At 46.4% G+C, this 18,634-nt stretch overlaps 1 protein-coding gene across 3 annotated transcripts in view; it reads right to left on the reverse strand.

The window, feature by feature from the left end:
• Window positions 1–851: 851 nt before the first annotated feature.
• The window catches only part of LINGO1 (leucine rich repeat and Ig domain containing 1), a 922,926-nt gene continuing 905,143 nt past the window's right edge, over window positions 852–18,634 (reverse strand). For all 3 annotated transcript variants that reach the window (XM_086959297.1, XM_086959298.1, XM_086959296.1), the window contains one exon: window positions 852–3,072. In XM_086959297.1, the coding sequence (XP_086815423.1) occupies window positions 1,219–3,072 (1,854 nt within the window). In that variant the 3' untranslated portion in view covers window positions 852–1,218. The remainder of the gene's footprint in view (window positions 3,073–18,634) is intronic.

Consider the following 18,634-nt stretch of genomic DNA (forward strand, 5'->3'; position numbering starts at 1 on the left):
TCGCATAAAACATATTTATAAACATTTTGTACTTTTTCTTCGACTTGTAAGAATAATCAACATATTTTTGTAAGGCCTTCTCGCCTCATTAAGGACCTGGGAAACTAATAAAAAAAAGGCAAAGCCTTCAAGACTGGGATTATCACCATGGAAATGTCCTCTCAAGTGAAAGCTAAACCCACTGTTTTCTTATTCTCAGAAAGAGGTAGGAGAGCAAATATTCTTCGTAAATAGTTAATCAAATCTGCGTCGCATTCAATTTTAAAACAAACTGGAGTAAGCGTGGCAAATACTGGATAGGAAAGGACACCCGGTGGGGCAGCAGTCTCTGCTAGACACTTGCAGGACCTGAGGGGGAGGTAGAGCGAATGGAAGTGTACTGAGGGAAGCACACACATGAGCTCAGAGGTCGACAAGTCGCTTATGGGTGGAGGCCACAGAAAGTGTTTTGTGAGTGGTCATGGTGTGGAAGTGCCATACGTTGGAGAGGGAAAGACAGGACTGGCATTTAGGAGTGAATAGAGTGATAAAACAATTGGTCAGTCAGTTCAGGGGGTCACAGAAATATGCCAGAGCATATTTGAGGACGTTTGAGTAAGTGGGGTAAATAGGCAGTGTCATTTATTTCAGGAAGCGTTGTGGTTTTGGGTGTCCAATATGGAAGACATGTGCAATATACTTTTTATCATCACAATAGATTAAGAAACATTTTTGTTTTAATTTGCTCTCCATATTAAGATTCAGTATCTTTTTAGCCATTCATACCCTACTACAAATCCACATTTGAGAGTGGCAGTAACACATCCTTGGCCTATACGCCCCCTACAAACACAGCAAATTGGGATCTGATATAAGGTATTTTTTTCAATGTTTTTTTATTTCGTTTTCCATAAAAATCCACAAGTATTGAAACTGGTAAAGTAATAGAGCTCAGTTCATTGGTGGCCCTCTCTGATTGGCGTTGGACAGCCCCAACCCCCTCCCATAGCTGCACTCCATGTAGTCTGTCAGAATCACGCCCTTAGGAAGAGCGGCACCAGCAGTACCCGGCTCCGGAGGGTCCGAGTAAAAAGACTGGAAGGGGGAGGGGCTGCTGGATCAAAGGTCATAGGAGGAGGGAAGGAGAAAAATAAAAAGAGGTAACTGTGTCTTTATCCGTGCCTTCCCTTCTTTCGAGGCAGATCTGTGATGTCTCCTTGTCCTTAAAGTGCCCTCAGTTCAGATCATTTTCATGTTAAATTTCCGTGGGGCATCCGCGGAGCTGATGCCAGCATCTGACTTGCGAGGGACATACTCAATCTCTATATTGTGCTTGGTGTTGCCTTTCCCCCGACTCCACAAGAACAGGAGCACCAGGCAGAAAAGGACGACACCCAGGAAAGAGATGAATCCCATAGTGGTGGCAATAATTAAAGTCTTGATGTCAAATGGGAAAGGCACGGTGGCACGGGTGCTGTTGGCATCACTCTCATTGGGCTGGTTAGAGATGAAAGCAAAGGTCTTATTGGGTTGATGCGGCCAGTCCGGGGAGTAGCTGCGAACATGCAGGTGGGCCAGGGAGGTATCGTTGCCACCGGCATTGCTGGCGATGCATAGGTAGGTACCATTGTCCTGGATCTGAGCATAGCGTACCTCAAGGGTGCCATCTGGGGAGACCGTGAGGCGTCCATTGGTCTTGCTGGAGAGAATCTGTCGACGTGGGGACTGCCACATGATAGTGGGTGGAGGGTCCCCATCTGCCCTGCAAACAAAGTACACTGTATGACCTTCATCGACATGGATCTGCTGGGCCTTACGGTCCCGTATTTTTGCTTTGCGGCAGGTGAAGTAGTTAGGCAAAAGCACATCCGGGAAGTCTTTGAATTCTTTTCCCTGTACAAACTCTGGGGTCGCGCATGTTGGCTGCTGCTTGTTGAAGTTTAACCTCCAGCGGCGCCTGAAGACCCAGAAAAGACGGCAGTCACAGGCAAGTGGGTTGTTGTCTAAGATCAGTGTCTCCAGGTTCCCAACTGAATGGAAAGCGGTCTCCTCCAGGGTGGTGAGGAGGTTGTTGGACACATTGAGGATGTGAAGGTAGTTGAGGCCACGGAAGGCATAAGGCTCTACCATGGTGAGCTGCCCACCTACCATGTGAATCTCCTGCAGCCGGAGTAGGTCATGCAACATGGAGCCTTCAATTGTGAGAATGGGATTGTAGGACAAATTGAGGAACCTGAGGTACACCAGGTGTCGCATTGCCACATATGGAATGGACGTCAGATTGCAATAAGTGATGGACAGGGAGGTCAGGTTAAGCCCATAGAGGCAATTGGAGGTCATAGTATCCAGGTAAGGCCAGTTAGAGATTTCGAGGACCTTGAGCCGGTGCAACTTTTTGAAGGAGTGGTCCCTGATGGAATTGATATTCAGATGGCGGAGCCTCAGGATGATCAGATTGTGTAAGTGAGACAAGGCCTCGGTGGGGATGTAAGTCAGGTTACACTTTTCCAAGGTCAGCTGTTCAAGACTAGTGAGGCCGTTGAAGGCCCGGTGGGATATGTAGACCAGGTCATTGTCCCCAACCTCTAAAGACTTGAGGTTAAACAAGTCCTGGAACATATGATCCAAGAGTATCACAATCTTGTTTTCACTGATGTCCAGCTTGGTGAGATTGCTGAGGCCAGTGAAAACCCCCAGAGGGATCAGTTTCAGCCGATTGTTCCGGAGGAGAAGTGTCCTGAGGTTGTAAAGATTGTTGAATGCCCCAGGCTCTATGGAGTTCAAAACATTCTCATTTAGGTCCAGCTCTTCCAAGTGGGGGTAGCTGGAAAAGTCATCCTGGTTGATATTCTTTATCCGGTTCTTGCCCAGGTCCAAGAGCCGGGTCTCTGTTGGGATCCCTTCGGGGATGCTCACAAACTTCTTGCGGTGGCAAAGGACAGAGCGCTCTTGGGCCAAGCACTCACAGTGACGAGGGCACCCCGTGGCAGAGCCCGACAGGACCGATCCCAGCACCAGGAGTAATATAGGCTGCCAGCATGCCAGGATTGGGTTATGCATGCTCAACCCTCCAGTGGTCACCCTCTGCATCACCTGCACAAAACACAAACAGAGAAAGAGATGGCTCGGTTAGAAAGGCTGTCACAGGGGCCAGGCACATACAATTTGCTAGCACATCCATTAGTCACAGTCTCAATCACACTTGAAAGACAGGCCTCAAATTACCAACTAATTCGTATTATAACTACACAGTTCTGTTACAGATATAAAGAACAATGTTGCCCTTTTCCTCACCATTGCCTGTATTAATACATTCAGAGGAGTAGCTTTGGCGGGAAGCGAGTGGAGTTTGAGGTGTGACACCCCCAAATAAATGCATTCTTGGCTTGATAGTTGGGTCTGGGGACCCTGAGTCGGGTCTGCTATGGCTGCGTCAGTTTTCTAGTTGTTTTCATTTCAGTAAGAGGTTTCTAACATGATCATCTTTTGGCTTGGGATCATAAACATATAGGGGGACCGGTTTATCAAAAAAAGTAGTACATCTGCACCCACTGACGTACTCCTTGAATTGATGCAAATGTACTGCTTTTAGGAATTTACAAACATTGGCAGTAGTTGGCTTGGAAAGCTTCACCGGTCCCAGGTTTCCAGGCTCACTACTGCCAATCAAACACCCAAAAGTTGATGGGATGAATACTTGTGAATAGTTATTAGGTGGCAAACGCTCTAGTAGTATTCCAACCCATTGTTTTGCTCCGACTGTGCCAGACCCGCCTAATGCAAATCAGTACTGACCTTATTCCTCATGGAAACAGTCCATCCCAAACCTTGGTTATTTCATCCCTCCACCCTCCAGCCCACTGCGTTTCCAGTTGGTAATTGTGAGATTCACCCACCAGCCCCCCTGGAAACTCACTGACTAAGGTACACCCCTGAATATTTTATACATTAGAAACACAATCCTCCATAATCACAGGAATCAGATATTAAACAGCAGTGCTTCTCATACTCAGACCTGATAACCCTTTGTAGGAGCTTGGAACACTATACAACACTATTTACAACACAACCCAGCCACAACGGCAGTTCCTCAGCCGGTACGGAAGTCCTATTTTAACAGCCAGGCATCAAACGAGAAGGTATAAATGCTACCTTCCTGAACTTCCATAATGATGAGGATTTAGCTGGGGCTTTGCAGGAATAATTCAATCTAATGTTGCTTCTGTGCAGTATTTGCTCGGGCAGGCAAAAGAGAAGTTGCCTCACGACAGCTTCCGAGCTCCTTGCATCACCTGGTGAGATTCTGCGGCCTTCATGGCATGTAACCCCAGCTCGGTGTCCCCCGAGATCTGCCCCCGGGACACTGCTTATGCTAAAGGCTTAGTTAGAAGTCTGCTCAGATGCTAAGAAGGGAACAGGTTCCACTAACGAGACCTGCACGCGGAGGTGAGCTGCATACTGAAGGAAGGAAGCTTACAGCTGAGACCGGGGAGCTTTAATGAGAAGAAGGCAGGGAAAGGGGGAGGGAAAGAGGACAAGCAGAGAGAAGTCAAGAAAAGGAACGAAGAGAGAAGGGGAGAGGAGATGATGAGAACAGGGAAACTGAGAGTGAAGAACTGTATATGAAAGCTAGCAGGAGCCGAAAGCAAGGAGGCAGCAGAGGAATAAAGAAAAGTAAAGGAAAATGAGGGCGGGAAAGTCGACAAGAACAAATCACGAAGCAGAGTGTTGTAACTAGCCCCTTGGCTTGGCCCTTCACCCATGTGCCCGTTCCCCCCTCCCTTACAGCTGTACTTGGTACACCCCATGTGTCAACAGGCGCTCGCTCTAGAATGTTGACAGAGCAGCGCCACTCTCAGAAGACAGCTGACGACATCCTTGTAAACCTATGAATAAAGAACTTGTTAACCTTCATATGTAGTGCTGTGAATTACTACATTCTTTGGCGACGAGGACGAGGAAAGCTGTGCCAGGGACAGCGGATGTCGTCCCCTGGTGAAGTCAATGCTGTCAATAAAAGTTTTGATGTCTTAAGGAGGCGAAGCTGAGGAGACGCTTTTAAAAGAAGAGCGGAGTCAGAATCAAGCGCTGGTGGAGAAGATTGATGCGGCGCGAGCGTGAACGGTGCTGACTTCAAAGCACTTCTAGTAAGAGGTCGTGACCCTACAGCGTCTATCCTCCTGTGATTCAGCCCACAAGGTGAGAAGGGCGGTGGGAACCACTATCGGGTGTCGGGCCGGGCACCGGGATTTCCCTTCACACAGTCCAGCGTGGCTCCTGATACCAGCGCGCCATAGTCGGGTGTCATTCAGGGCACAGTTAGCGCGCAGGCAGAGTGTGAAGAAATTAACGGCGCCTGAGAGGAATCTAGCTGTTTCAGCCGGCGGCGTGTTAAAGAGGGATTAAGCAATCCAAGCGACGCGCTGCGCTCTGCGCTTCACAGAGTCAGGGTAACGGTGGCGTGAAGCAGAAAAGGAAAGCCAAACGCTTCGTTAGGTCTACGATGCGAGGCAGCGTGTTTGCCTCGAGATCGTCTTTCATCGTGCTGCACTAATTAACTTAACTCCCGCCCCAGAGCCTGTGAACAAGAGAGAGCATCGAACAGTTTTGTGGAGAAGCTTACCTGCCTTCACCTCGAGACTCCACGAGTTTTCTGACGTGACTGGGGGAGATTGTATGAGGGGAAGTCTCCTCAACAGGAAGGTCCCGCCAGTGGGAGGGGGCCAGTAGTCTGAGGAGTGGCATTTGGTGGAAGTAGAAAGGGGACTACCACAATTTCATCAAAAAAGTGTTCTCTTTTGAATGTTTGTGTTGATTTAAAAGAATAGTGATATTGGTATTCTTTGGGGTCACACAGTGTAAAGTTACAGTGTCTTTACATTTAAAGTTAGGGTTTCCTCTGCATATTTTTGGTCTGCTTCGCAGGCAAGGTCTTTTACAGGTAATTTAACCCTGCATGGCAATGGCGGGGGCGGGCATGAGTCAACCTCCCCCCTTTTTAAATGAATTAGGAGAACCTGACATACCATGGAGGAGGTGGGAAGGCATTTTCAAATCGTATCTGATTGCCATAGGTGGTAGCAATTACACCAATACACGCAAGCAACACATACTACTTCACAACTTGGGTACTCATGGGAGAAAGATCTATGAAGACATAACAGGGAGGTTAGTAGAAGACGAGCATGAGGAAGTGGAGGAAGGTGTCAATGTATATGAAAGCACACTCAGGGAACTGGGAGCTCATTTTAAAGAGAAGATAAATGTAGTAATGGAAAGGCACAAGTTTTTTAAGAGGGTGCAGAAGAGGGAAGAAAAAGTGAGCAATTACATAGCGGTACTTAGAGGGTTGTCTGCTACATGGGAATTTGGGCAAATCACCGACTCTTTGATCAGAGATCAACTGGTGCGGTGCACTAATGACACTAAGACTCAGGAGGAGTTACTCACCAAGAATCCTAACCTAGAAGAAGCTATTAACATAGCCAAGGGTCTGGAACACACCGCGAGATGCATTAGGGAAATGAAATCACCAGAGGGGGCAAGTAAAGAGAGGACAGAAAATAAGCCTAGTACTGAGGGAGAAACTGTATGCAAAGTGGGGGACAAAAACAAAGAAGGGGTGCGTAGTAAGTCAGGCCCCGTAGTGTGTTTCAAATGTGGGAGTCCAAACCATTTGGCAAGTAACTGGAAGTGCCCTGCTAGGAATGTACAGTGTAGGAAGTGCAACAGGTGGGGACACTTCTCTAAAGTGTGCAAAACGCCAGTCAAAAATGTTAATGTCATTGAAGAAAACTCTCAAGGGGAGGAAAGGGAAAGATCATATGTTTTTCAAGTGAGTGGGGATGAGGAAGATGACGTGATCTCGTATCCAAAATGTGATGTTCATCTAGATGGAGTTAAATTTAGCATGTATGCTGATTCCTGCTCCCCCTACACCCTGGTGGATAAAAATGTATTTGAGGAAAAGTTTGCTAATCACCCTGTAAAATTGTTACGACCTGACATCAATCCCAAGGGGTACAATGAAGGGAGGATACCACTGGAGGGCATGGTGACGATGAGGATTTCCTTTAAGGATAGACACACGGTGGGAAAAGTGTATGTATCCTCCAGGGGCTCAACACTGCTGGGCTGGAAGCATCAGAAACAGTTAGGTATCACATTAGACCCAAATAACACAGAACAAGTGATGTTAATTGACCCTGTGGGCATAGCGGTAAACCTTACGGAAGAGTTTAAAGAAGTGTTCAGTGACAATCTAGGTGTGTTTAAGAATTATATGCACAAGATCATCCTCAAGGAGGGGGCAGAACCTGTGGTGCATAAGACTAGATCCATACCCTTGCGCATGAGGGAGCCCCTTGAGCAGGAACTTCAGAGACTGATTAGTCAGGGGGTCATCGAAGAAATAGAAAGTTCTGCTTGGTTAGCCCCGATCGTGATCACGGCAAAAGATGGAGGGAATACCATTAGGCTCTGTGTGGACCTGAGGGGCCTCAACGCCAACATCCTGGTGGACAGATATCCCCTTCCCAGAATAGGCGAAATGTTGAGCACGATTAAAGGAGCAAAGTATTTCAGCGTGCTGGACTTATCATCAGCCTATTATCAGATTAGACTTCACCCAGATTCTCAACTGCTCACTGCATTCACAACCCCGTTTGGAAACTTCAAGTTCTTGCGCATGCCATTTGGCTTGGCGTCTGCGGCTGCGGCCTTCCAAAGAGTTATGCAACATGTATTAAAAGACTGCACGAACACCCTTTGCTTCCAAGATGACATACTAATTTACGGGGGCAATGAGGCAGAGCACAACGAAATGGCTAAGGAGGTATTGAGAAAATTGAGAGAAGTGGGATTCACCACAAAACCTTCAAAATGTAAGTTAGGAGTGTGCGCTGTAGACTACCTAGGGCACACTCTCTCGGAAGAAGGGATCAAGCCGAAGAGTGACCTGATCAGGGCGGTGAGAGACGCTCCTACTCCAAAGTCTAAAGAGGACATTCTGTCATTTCTGGGTCTTGCTGAATACATGGCCAAGTTCATTAAAGACTTTGCGATGGTGTCACAGCCTCTAAGAGACTTGATTAAAAAAGACAGTATTTTCGATTGGGGCAAGGAACAAGAGATGGCAATGAGAGACATCAAGAAGGCCATTATTGAAGCCCCATTCATTGGGAAGTTTGACCCCAATGGAGAGACCATCATCTCGACGGATGCCAGCAACCATGGGATAGGGGCCACTCTAGCACAAAGAGAGGGGAGCAAAGTCAATGTGGTGGCTTTTGCATCCAGGACTCTCACGGCATCAGAAAAAAACTACTCTACTATAGAGAAAGAAGCACTAGCGGTCTACTGGGCAGTCTGCCACTACAAATTTTTCATCTGGGGAACTCCTTTTGAAGTGCAGACTGACCACAAGCCTTTGGTCTCTTTGTTCACAAAAAAAGATATGGAGAGCATGACGCCACGTATAGCCAAGTGGGCAGTCGGACTACAAGCCTACAATTTCAGAGTGTCTTACATTCCTGGACAGCAGAATAGGGTAGCTGATTTTCTGTCGAGAGCGCCGGCGGAGGAAGAGGTGGTGGAGAAGATGAGAAGTGACCCAATCCTGGAGTTGCGGCTCGCAGCCATAGAAAAGGATACCTGGGAGATTCAAATGAGTCAGGATGAGACACTGAAGAAAGTAAGGAGGTTTATACTCACGGGATGGCCGAAGAAGTGTAAAGACATGGAGACCGAGATCCAACCATATTGGAACGTGAGAGAGGATCTATCAGTGGAAGGAGATCTGATATTGAAATCCGGGAAACTGGTCCCTCCAGAAGCTTTGAGGAACCAAATTGTGGAGCTAGCCCATGAAGGTCACTTGGGAAGAAGCCTGAGCAAGGCTAGACTTCGTACGGACTACTGGTTCCCAATGATGGACAGTGAGATGGAGGACAAGGTGCGTGATTGCTACGCATGCAGCTTGAGCGACAAGTCCAAGACCGTGAGAAGAGCACCCTTGTCACCTGTGGAGGTACCTGAAGCTCCGTGGAACAAGCTTGGCTTGGACATAACCGGGCCGATACATGGTAGAGGGCCTCAAGACTGGTACCTTATAGTCATGGTGGATTACTATTCGAGTTGGGTGACCTACAAGGTAGTCCACAACGTGAACACCCGAACGATCATCGAGTTCATGAGAGAGGTGTTCACAAGAGAAGGAGTGCCTGAGACTCTGGTGACGGATAATGGCGTACAGCTTATATCTGAAGAGATGAAGGAATTCCTCAAGGACTGTTCCATTGCGCATGTCCGCACGCCACTGTACTGCCCCAAAGCTAACGGCAAGGTGGAAAGAGTAAACCGCATGGTGAAAGAGTGCATACAGCTGGCAAAACAAGCGGGACGGAACATTGAGGAAGCATTAAGGGACATGCTGTGGGCCTATCATACCACGCCTAAGTCTACCACAGGATGCACACCTTTCGAGCTACTTAGAGGAAGAAAAGCGGGCACTAAACTCACACCCAGTTGGATGGGAAGGAGCCAAATTGTGGAAGCCAACCCCCAGGAGATCAAGAGGAAAATAGAAGCTAATCAACGCAAATACAAAGACTGGTATGACAGGAAGTGGGGAGCTAAGGAGAGAGGATTTCAGCAAGGACAAAGAGTTTGTGTAAAGAAGCCGGAGAGACTGAGAATAGGAGGAGACAAGTTCTATGCCCCCAGTACGATCAAGACTCTTAACAAGAATTCCGTAGTCATGGAAGATGGAAGAATGTGGAGCCAGGACAGGGTAGTGCCAGCAGGTAGGGAAGTTTCCAGGTCACACACCGTGAGGTTTGAGGGTGGAGACGTCAGAGGGGAGACAACATTGGACAGGAAAAGTGGTAGGCAAAGGCACGCCCCCCAATGGCAAAAACAGTACCTAATGAGATAGCTCCCATTAGGATTTCTGTCTTGTTCTGCAATGGTTCTCATCTTCTGTTACCTGTTTCTGTAGGGAGGATGATGTGTTGTAACTAGCCCCTTGGCTTGGCCCTTCACCCATGTGCCCGTTCCCCCCTCCCTTACAGCTGTACTTGGTACACCCCATGTGTCAACAGGCGCTCGCTCTAGAATGTTGACAGAGCAGCGCCACTCTCAGAAGACAGCTGACGACATCCTTGTAAACCTATGAATAAAGAACTTGTTAACCTTCATATGTAGTGCTGTGAATTACTACACAGAGTTAATGAGCGTGGGAGTGAAGACGATAATGGAAGTAATAGTGGAGCAGAGATGAAGGAAAGAGGAATGAAGGGAACAGAGACAAAGGGAACGAGAGAGTGGGTCAACAGAGAACATGGCAGAGAAGGAGAGCATGAGGGAGGGAAGATACAACTTGGCAAAAAGAACAAGGGGCAGGAGGGGGGGCATGTGTGGAGAGAAGAGAACAAGCGAAGGAAAGAGAGGACAAGTTATGGAAAGAAGGAGACAGAAGCCAGTAGGAGAAATACAGGAGTGTTACCGCATTATTGATCATCAGGCAATTAAGGTCTACCATGACTTTTCTGGCCAGCACGAAGCAGACCCACTGAACCCAATAGTAGTGGCCAGAAGGAGAGCGGAAGGAGAGCCACAACCCCACTGCCAAATGTCCCAGTAAGATTCCACAATCTTTGCCCATCACACCCAATCACTATAGCGAGGACTGGTGGGCCAGGGTTTAACATGTCAACACCCTAACCTCCAATGTCCCGTCAGTCATGTCTTTACTAAGCATGCTTATTAATATACTGTCTATGGCACAAACTGCTGAACACAACAGTAAATGTGTCAAGATATCTCTTGTGATTAATCTTTCCGCTGCAGAGAGTTTTGAGTTTTGTCTAGTGACCGGATTGGCTCTTCTAAGGTAGCTCATAGGGTTAGTGTACCATGCAGTTCACAGAACTGTATTTTATGTGAAAAGCTCAGTGGGTAACTGCTTTTGTCACAGAGATCCTTTTGTTACTGTGTAGTTCATAAGTTACAATCGTAATCTAGCACAGTGTGTTATGAACATCCATCAAACAGTAGCATACAAACTACATGGTGCAGATTAGAAAAGTATGTTTTTCCCAGTCAGTATCCTAATGTTTCTCAAAATGGCTTGTTTGGGTAGACGTAAGAGCGTGGGGTGGGAGGAGTGCGTGTGTGGAGGACGGACGGGGACCGTCCGAACCCCACCCGCTGATTAGAATGCCAGCACCGCGGCAGTATTCGCGCCGTGGTCAAAGTGTTAATAAAGCCAACCCTAACCACTGTGTTCTAAAACCCGAGTTTGCACTTCTCCAGGCCAAGCACTCTTAAAAAATGCCTACCAATATGGATGAGATATGAATCCTACACCTTGAAGTCCCTTTTTGTCTTATGTAACATTTTCTATACACTAATTTACCATCATATTATTCATTGTTTCTGTATGTGTGTGTGTGTGATGTAAAGTGCTCCGACTCCCTACCCTGGTATGAGAGGTTCTATAAAATAAATGAAATACCTGTGAGGGAGGGACTATGTAGAGATGAGAGGCAATACTGGACGGGGATAGAGAGGGAAGCATTGAAGAGCTGCAACGAAGAATGTTGTATCCTGGTGCACGGTAAGGCCATCATTTACTATGCTTTAAAAGCTAATACAATTGAACATTTCATTGAAAATGTGTTGTAGAATACACCATTTTTGCCATTTTCCCCAAATTATCTGCGGGAGAACCCTCCCCCAAGGCTCGATCGCTGCTCTTGCTCACTATGCATTGTATCGGCCAGGTCTGAAATTTGCCATGGCTACTTTGGATTCCCAGCCTTGACTCCAGCTGCACAAACCCTCCATCGAAAAATCTTATTTGCTCTGGCCTCCAAACACAACCTTGATGTCCTCTAAGACACGACTGAAGAAGTTGTTACAATTATCAATACATCAATAATTTTTGTAGGAAACTCTCATCATCCTCACAACAGCCACATTCCACATGATTTCCAACCCTCCCCAAATCAAGCTCTGCCTTCATCAAGACCATTTCAAAGCTTATCACCAACTTACACAAACGCATTGATCTTCACCTCCATGCAGGTATTCCACTGGAACCATTACTGCTGCCTAATGCAGCCTACCCAGTAACTATCAGTGGATTTAATCAATGCCAGTCTTTAAGGGTGAGCACGCACGAACAAGACATTTAACCCCTTCTGTGCTGATGACGAGCCCAGGCTCGTCATGCAGCACGGTGCTCGTGTGCTGGTGACGAGCCTGGGCTCGTCATGAGCCATGGAACGCTCACACGCGGGGCTAATTTCCCCGCTGTGCTGAGCGTTCCATTGCGCGGGCGTGGTCATGACGAGCCCGGGCTCGTCACCAGCACACGAGCACCGTGCTGCATGACGAGCCTGGGCTCGTCATGAGCACAGCGGCGCTGTGCGCGGCCCCCCTCCCCCCCGCGCTGTGGGGAAATTAGCCCCGCAGCGAAGGGGTTAAAAAACAAGACATCCTAAAATATTAATAGGAAAAATTATTGATCGACATGTCTAAACATTATACGTTGTTTATAACTGTATAACGGACTTGCTGCCAAAGCATCATGTTTCAATTTATGAGATAAGTTTACTGCGGATCTACAACAGGACAACATGTCATGCTTTTTACATGTCACACAATTGTAAATATTTATTTTAATTGTCTATTCTTGCTCATACAAAGAAAATGATGTGTGCCTATATTTTTAAATACTATTTGTTTCTATTTTCAAACTTTGGTCCGGTATTGTTTATTTGGAAGGATATTAAATAAAGGGTATTTCAGTTTTTAGTTCAATGAATAGTGTGTCTTTTAAAAAATGCATACATTCCTACTGTGTTTTTGTATGTAAAAAATATTAAGCCTATTGATGAAAAACAAAGCCAATAGATCCACATCTTGATTTTTTTTCGAATTTTTTAGTAATACATGAATATTTTCAGCAGAGCACCACCAGGGGAATAACAAATTCTTGGTTGGAAGAAAGATATAAATATGATTTTCGGGATTCTTTAGAGTAATACAAGTATCAATCCTGAGGAACACGTCTTAACAAGTCATATTCACATTTTCCCCAGCTGCAGTTTCTCAATTCACCTGAAGGCATGAACTAGAAAGTATATCAAACATTTGGATATATGTGTTTAATCCATTCTCTCTCTTACGGAAAATTCAGCGAAATTGGCAATTAAATTTAAATAATGCAATATACAGAAATAGCACCTTAGGCAATATGATATATTTAGCAAAGAGGAGAGTGTCATACATGGATCTGGTTCTGGTGTACATCAGTATTTTCTGTGCTCATATTTTTTAAAAGACGGTAACATCAGCAGAACTGCATTCCAGAAAAAACCTTCAATGTCTTATTCCTCTGAATAATTCAAATACACGTCCTTATAATATTTTAGCTTCGAAAATGCTCATCAGATTTCTCTCATGGAATACTTCACCACAAAATATTGTCTCACGGGGAATGGCACACATTTATTTACTAAGGTCTACTATGCTTTTTAAAATATCATGCCTTGAAAGTAATGCCTCTCAGATTATTGTGATTTATGTACTTGTGAGGCACTAAGGCATGGGTACTCACAAACTTTCTATTGGGGGCCAAATTTACAGTGTGGTTTGTGGCCGAGGGTCGCACCGGTGGAGGCGGGGGGCGGGCTAGAGCAAAAAAAAAATTGTAACAGTGAGGATGAACACAGGCCCCTGCTGCGTACGCCTTCATCCACGGAGCCACCAGACTCGGCATACAAACATATATTTCTCTCTCTCTCCCTCCCTCTCGCTATCTCTCCCTCCCTCTCTCTGTCTCCCTCCCTCTCTCTCTCTCTGTCTCCCTCCCTCTCTCTATCTCTCCCTCCCTCCCTCTCTCTATCTCTCCCTCCCTCTCTCTGTCTCCCTCCCTCTCTCTCTCTCTGTCTCCCTTCCTCTCTCTATTTCTCCCTCCCTCTCTCTGTCTCCCTCCCTCTCTCTGTCTCTCTCCATCTCCCTCTTTCTTCCTCTGTCTCACTCACTCTCTCTGTCTCTCTCCCTCTGTCTCCCTCCCTCTCTCACCCTCCCTCTCTCCCTCTCCCTCTTCCTCTGACTATCTCTGTCTGTCTCCCTCTGTCTACCTCCCTCTGTCTCCCTTTACATGGCTCGCTCCCTCTGTCTCCCTCCCTCTGTCTGTCTCCCTCTGTCTCCCTCTCTCTGTCCCCCTCTCTCTCTCTCTTCCCCCCCATTTCCCTGTCTGTCTCCCTCTGTCTGCCTCCCTCTGTCTCCCTCCCTCTGTCTCCGTCTCCCTCTCTCTCTGTCTCCCTCCCTCTCTCTCTTCTCCATCTGTCTCCCTCCCTCTGGCTGTTTCCCCCTGACTCCCTCCCTTTGCCTCCATCTGTCTCCCTCCCTCTGTCTCCCTCTCTCTCTCTGTCTCCCTCTCCCTCCCTCTGTCTCCCTCCCTCCCTCCACTTCTCTCACTCTGACTCCCTCCGTCTCCTTCTCCCTCTCTGTCTCCCTTTCTGTCTGTCTCAGTCTCTGCCTCTATCTGTCTGTCCCTGCCTCTGTCTGTCTGTCTGTCCCTGCCTTTTTTTGTCCCTGTCTCCCTCCCTCTGTCTCCCTCTCTGTCTCTGTCTGTTTCTGCCTCTGTCTGCCCCTGTCCCTGCCTCTATCTGTCTATGTCTGTCCCTGTCTCTGTCACTATCTCTGTCTGTCTCCCTACCTTTCTATCTGTCTCTCTCCCTCTCTCGGTTTCATCCCTCTCTCTCTCTCCCTCTGTCTCACTCACTCTGTCTATCTGTCTTCCTCTCTCTTTCTCTGTCTCCCGCTATCTGTCTCCCTCCCTCTCTCTCCCTCTGTCTCCCTCTGTCTGTCTCCCTCCCTCTGTCACCTTCCCTCTGTCGCCCTCCTCCCTCTGTCTCCCTCTTTCTCTCTCTGTCGGTCTCCTCCCTCTGTCTGTCTCCCTCCCTCTGTCTCCGTCTCCCTCTGTCTGTATCTTTCTCCCTCCCTCTGTCTCCCTCCCACTGTCTCCCTCTGTCTCCCTCTCCCTCTCTGTCACCGCAGACTCCCTCTCTCTGGCTCCCTCTGCCTCACTCTGTCTCCCTCTGCCTCCCTCTGTCTCCCTCTGCCTCCCTCTGTCTCCCTCTCTCGCTGTCTCCCTCCCTCTCTCTCTCCCTCTGTCTCCCTCCCTCTCTGTCTCCCTCTCTCTCTGTCTCCCTCTCTCTGTCTGTCTGTCTCTGTCTCCCTCCCTCTGTCTCCCTCCCTCCCTCCGTCTTCCTCCCTCCATCTGTCACCCTCTGTCACCTCACCCCAGCATCCCGGGCACACACACAGCCGCAACCCAGTACTTCACAGGTCTTTAAAAGACCATTTACTTGCTAATGAGGCTTTGTTGTGCATCGACTGGCCCCGTAGAGCAGAGTGTCTCCACGTCGGCACTGAGGTGTTTGCTGACACTCTACATTTTTTTTATAACACAGGTACAAGGTCTGCAAGGTCCGCGGGCCACAAAGGAAGGCTTGCCGGCCCGCTGGCAGCTCGCGGGCCGTACTATGAGTACCCGTGCTCTAAGGTAAGGGTGGTGGTTCAGCTGCTCATTTTCCAACCACAATTCACCTATCCAGCCTACTAATGACAGGGAACCCCTGGCCCAGGGATTCTGTCATCCAATCCTCTGGAGTTTTTCTGGATCTTGGATTAGTTCATGTTGCATCAAGAATAATGAGAAAAACAACAAGCATTGGCAAAGCCAATAGGTTTCAGCAATGTGACAGCTATAGGCATTGGCAATGTTAATGTATTTATGTATATTAATAAAAACAGCCCCAGAGCCATACACAAATGCTTTTACTTTGCCAGAGCCTATAGTTCTCAGATTACCGACACCTATCGGTTTTTCCAATATTTGTTAACAGTGTATTGTTGGAGACGCTGTAGAGCATGCACTGTCGGAGAGCTACGAGGAAGGTAGGTCATTCAAAATTAGCAGAGTCTAAAAACCATGCTTTGTGTTTATAAATCATATCTCTTGATGTATTTAGAAGGCTATAATTTATGTGTGCTTTGCAAATGTGTGAAGAGAGATTCTTATACAATCCAATCCATACCTACAGCATTAGTGTTCACGTGTTATTCCGCATTTTGTATAAACATGTTTTGTTCGCATAGTACAGGATGGGGCATGCACACATATTGATATGGAGAAAACCATCTGCCAGTAATGCAGCCTTTCCTTCTGGCTGTATGCCGGGGTCATTATCCAACAATAAAGCCTGAATCAGGGAGTTAGACCACTTAAATACAGAGTATATTGATCTACGAGCAGATACCGAACCCATGAGTTCGTTTTATTAAACACAGAGTATCAGGAAGCACTAAATAGAAAATATATATTTTGGTTCAGAAGAAAAAGTGTGTGGCAGGACCGGTCACCCATTTCCAAAAATGAAAAAAGTAGTCCTGAAAGAATGCATAAATATGGCCGCTGCGTATGTTTAATAGTATTTAGCTGGTGCTCTCAGGGAGGGCTAAACACCGGAAGAGGCATGACGTATGCATGCCCTTGACAATTAGGGAGAACGCAAAATGGAGCAATGATGGGGCCAGCAAATGGGAAGCCTATGGGAGGGCTGTAAGCCCAAAAGTAGATACAGAATGTATCTCTTTGAGACAGCGCATGTGCACTGTCCACAGCGGAGACCTAAAAAAAAGGGGCAGGTGAAATGTTCAAATTAATCTCAGTCACTGGTAATTGCTCTGGGTCGCATTTCAGTCCATTGTATTTTTGCTCATTGTGACAGTATAGACAGGAACGAGCCTTATGCTGGTGAGTATGCTGAAGAATATGCACCTCCTTGCTGAAGTATTCTGTCAACGTGATCCTACTTGGCTCACTGTAGGCACATACTAGGCAAGAAGGGCCATGTTCTTGGCAACAATCCCTACATCACTTCCATTAGGAAGGTAATAATGAATTTTATCACACCTCCTCATACTATCCTCCTCTCAACCCATGACACAACACCTATTGCGAGATTAGTGAGACCAGACGGAATCTGGTGTCATCCCTGATTGGCACACACTTTGGTTGTGTTCTCTTGATTCAGAAAAACACTTTCATTCAATGTTCGCTTTGATCATCATTTATTAAGGTTATTCATGATTTGCGTTGCATTTTGTATTATTTCATTTCAAAGTTCATCAAATTGTTTTAAGTTTCAACATCAGGCAAATATCAAGGCTTGTCCAATGCATTTCGGGCACTAACATAATGTGCCCTTCATCAGGGAATTAACACTAAAAATAAAAGTAAAACAAAATATCAATGATACTGGTCCTATATCAATGTCATTACATTACATTGCAGTTCACAAAGTAAAGCATGCAAAATAAAGAACATGTATTTCCTTAACGTGTATATCATGCACTTTACAAACAGCTAGTAGTGTTGTGGAGAAAAGGTTGGGGTTTGTGCTAGGGATTGTGAAAAAAACGATTCGGCTCGTACTCACATGCCTGTTGTGATGGTCTGGCAGTTAATCTGTGGAGATACAGGCGTTTGTTTTAGATATTTGTCGGGTTTACGAGGGAACAAGTGCGAGCGCAATGTGTAGTAACGCTACGGACTTATGGACTAACCTGTAGATTGTTAAAGCGTGGTTTGTCTCCCAGTCTGCCAGTTTTCGATGTGCCGGTAAAAGCAGTTGGCTTTCGGCTTTCATTAATTTAAGATGGTTCTCTCGGTCACGTGTGATGGAGAGTAAGAAAAGACTATCGTCTGTAACCCGGTATCGGGTTATATGGATGTGAGAGCGGAGATCAAATCGTGCTCAGGCTATAGTTAATCCTAATGTATGATGAAATATACATAACGAACAGGAATTAAGGAACCGGAATTAAAGAAATGTGCACCTAATAATGGAGAATTCAGGGTGAAGAAAATTAGAACTAGTCAAAACGGGGATTCGATCTCAAAATAGGGAGATGCAGTACGTGGTAGATTAAACAAATAGTGGGTTGAGCTACCGGTGACGGTTAGCGGTGTGGTGAAAATTATATGGGTTAAACCAGTGTCAAGATGTCGGGAACATGTAACACAGTAACAAATCAGACGATTTATAGAGCTATGTATTTACAGGTAACAAGAAAATTCTATCCTTTCGTTTAACCCAGCAGGTTTCTGGGTAGATAATTTCTGAATCCAATAATTCTCTCTTCGTAAAAGTTGCTTGTTGTTATTTACACCCTCGTATTTTGGAACAGTCTCTAGTACAATGAACTTGACTTGAGAAACATTGTGTTGAGATTCAACAAAATGAGCCGAAAGAGCTGATTTCATGTTCTTTAGTCTAATGTTTGACTTGTGTTCGGTCAAGCGTACTTTTATGCGTCTCTCGGTTTTCCCAACGTACATCTTCCCACACGGGCATTTAATCCCGTATATTAGGTTGGTGGAATCACAGGTGGCATTAACGTGTAGTTTTATTGTATGGCCTTGTGTTGGATGATTGATAGTGTGTCCTTTAATTATATTATTGCAGTTGCCGCAATTTAGGCAAGGTTTAGTGCCATGATATGTGGTGGTGTCCTTAGGTGTACTTTGCAAGATTTCCCCTATATTCTTAGCTCTCGTATAGGCAAATATCGG

The sequence above is a fragment of the Lissotriton vulgaris genome, chromosome 2_2 (assembly GCF_964263255.1).
Source record: "Lissotriton vulgaris chromosome 2_2, aLisVul1.2, whole genome shotgun sequence".
Classification (NCBI taxonomy): domain Eukaryota; kingdom Metazoa; phylum Chordata; class Amphibia; order Caudata; family Salamandridae; genus Lissotriton; species Lissotriton vulgaris.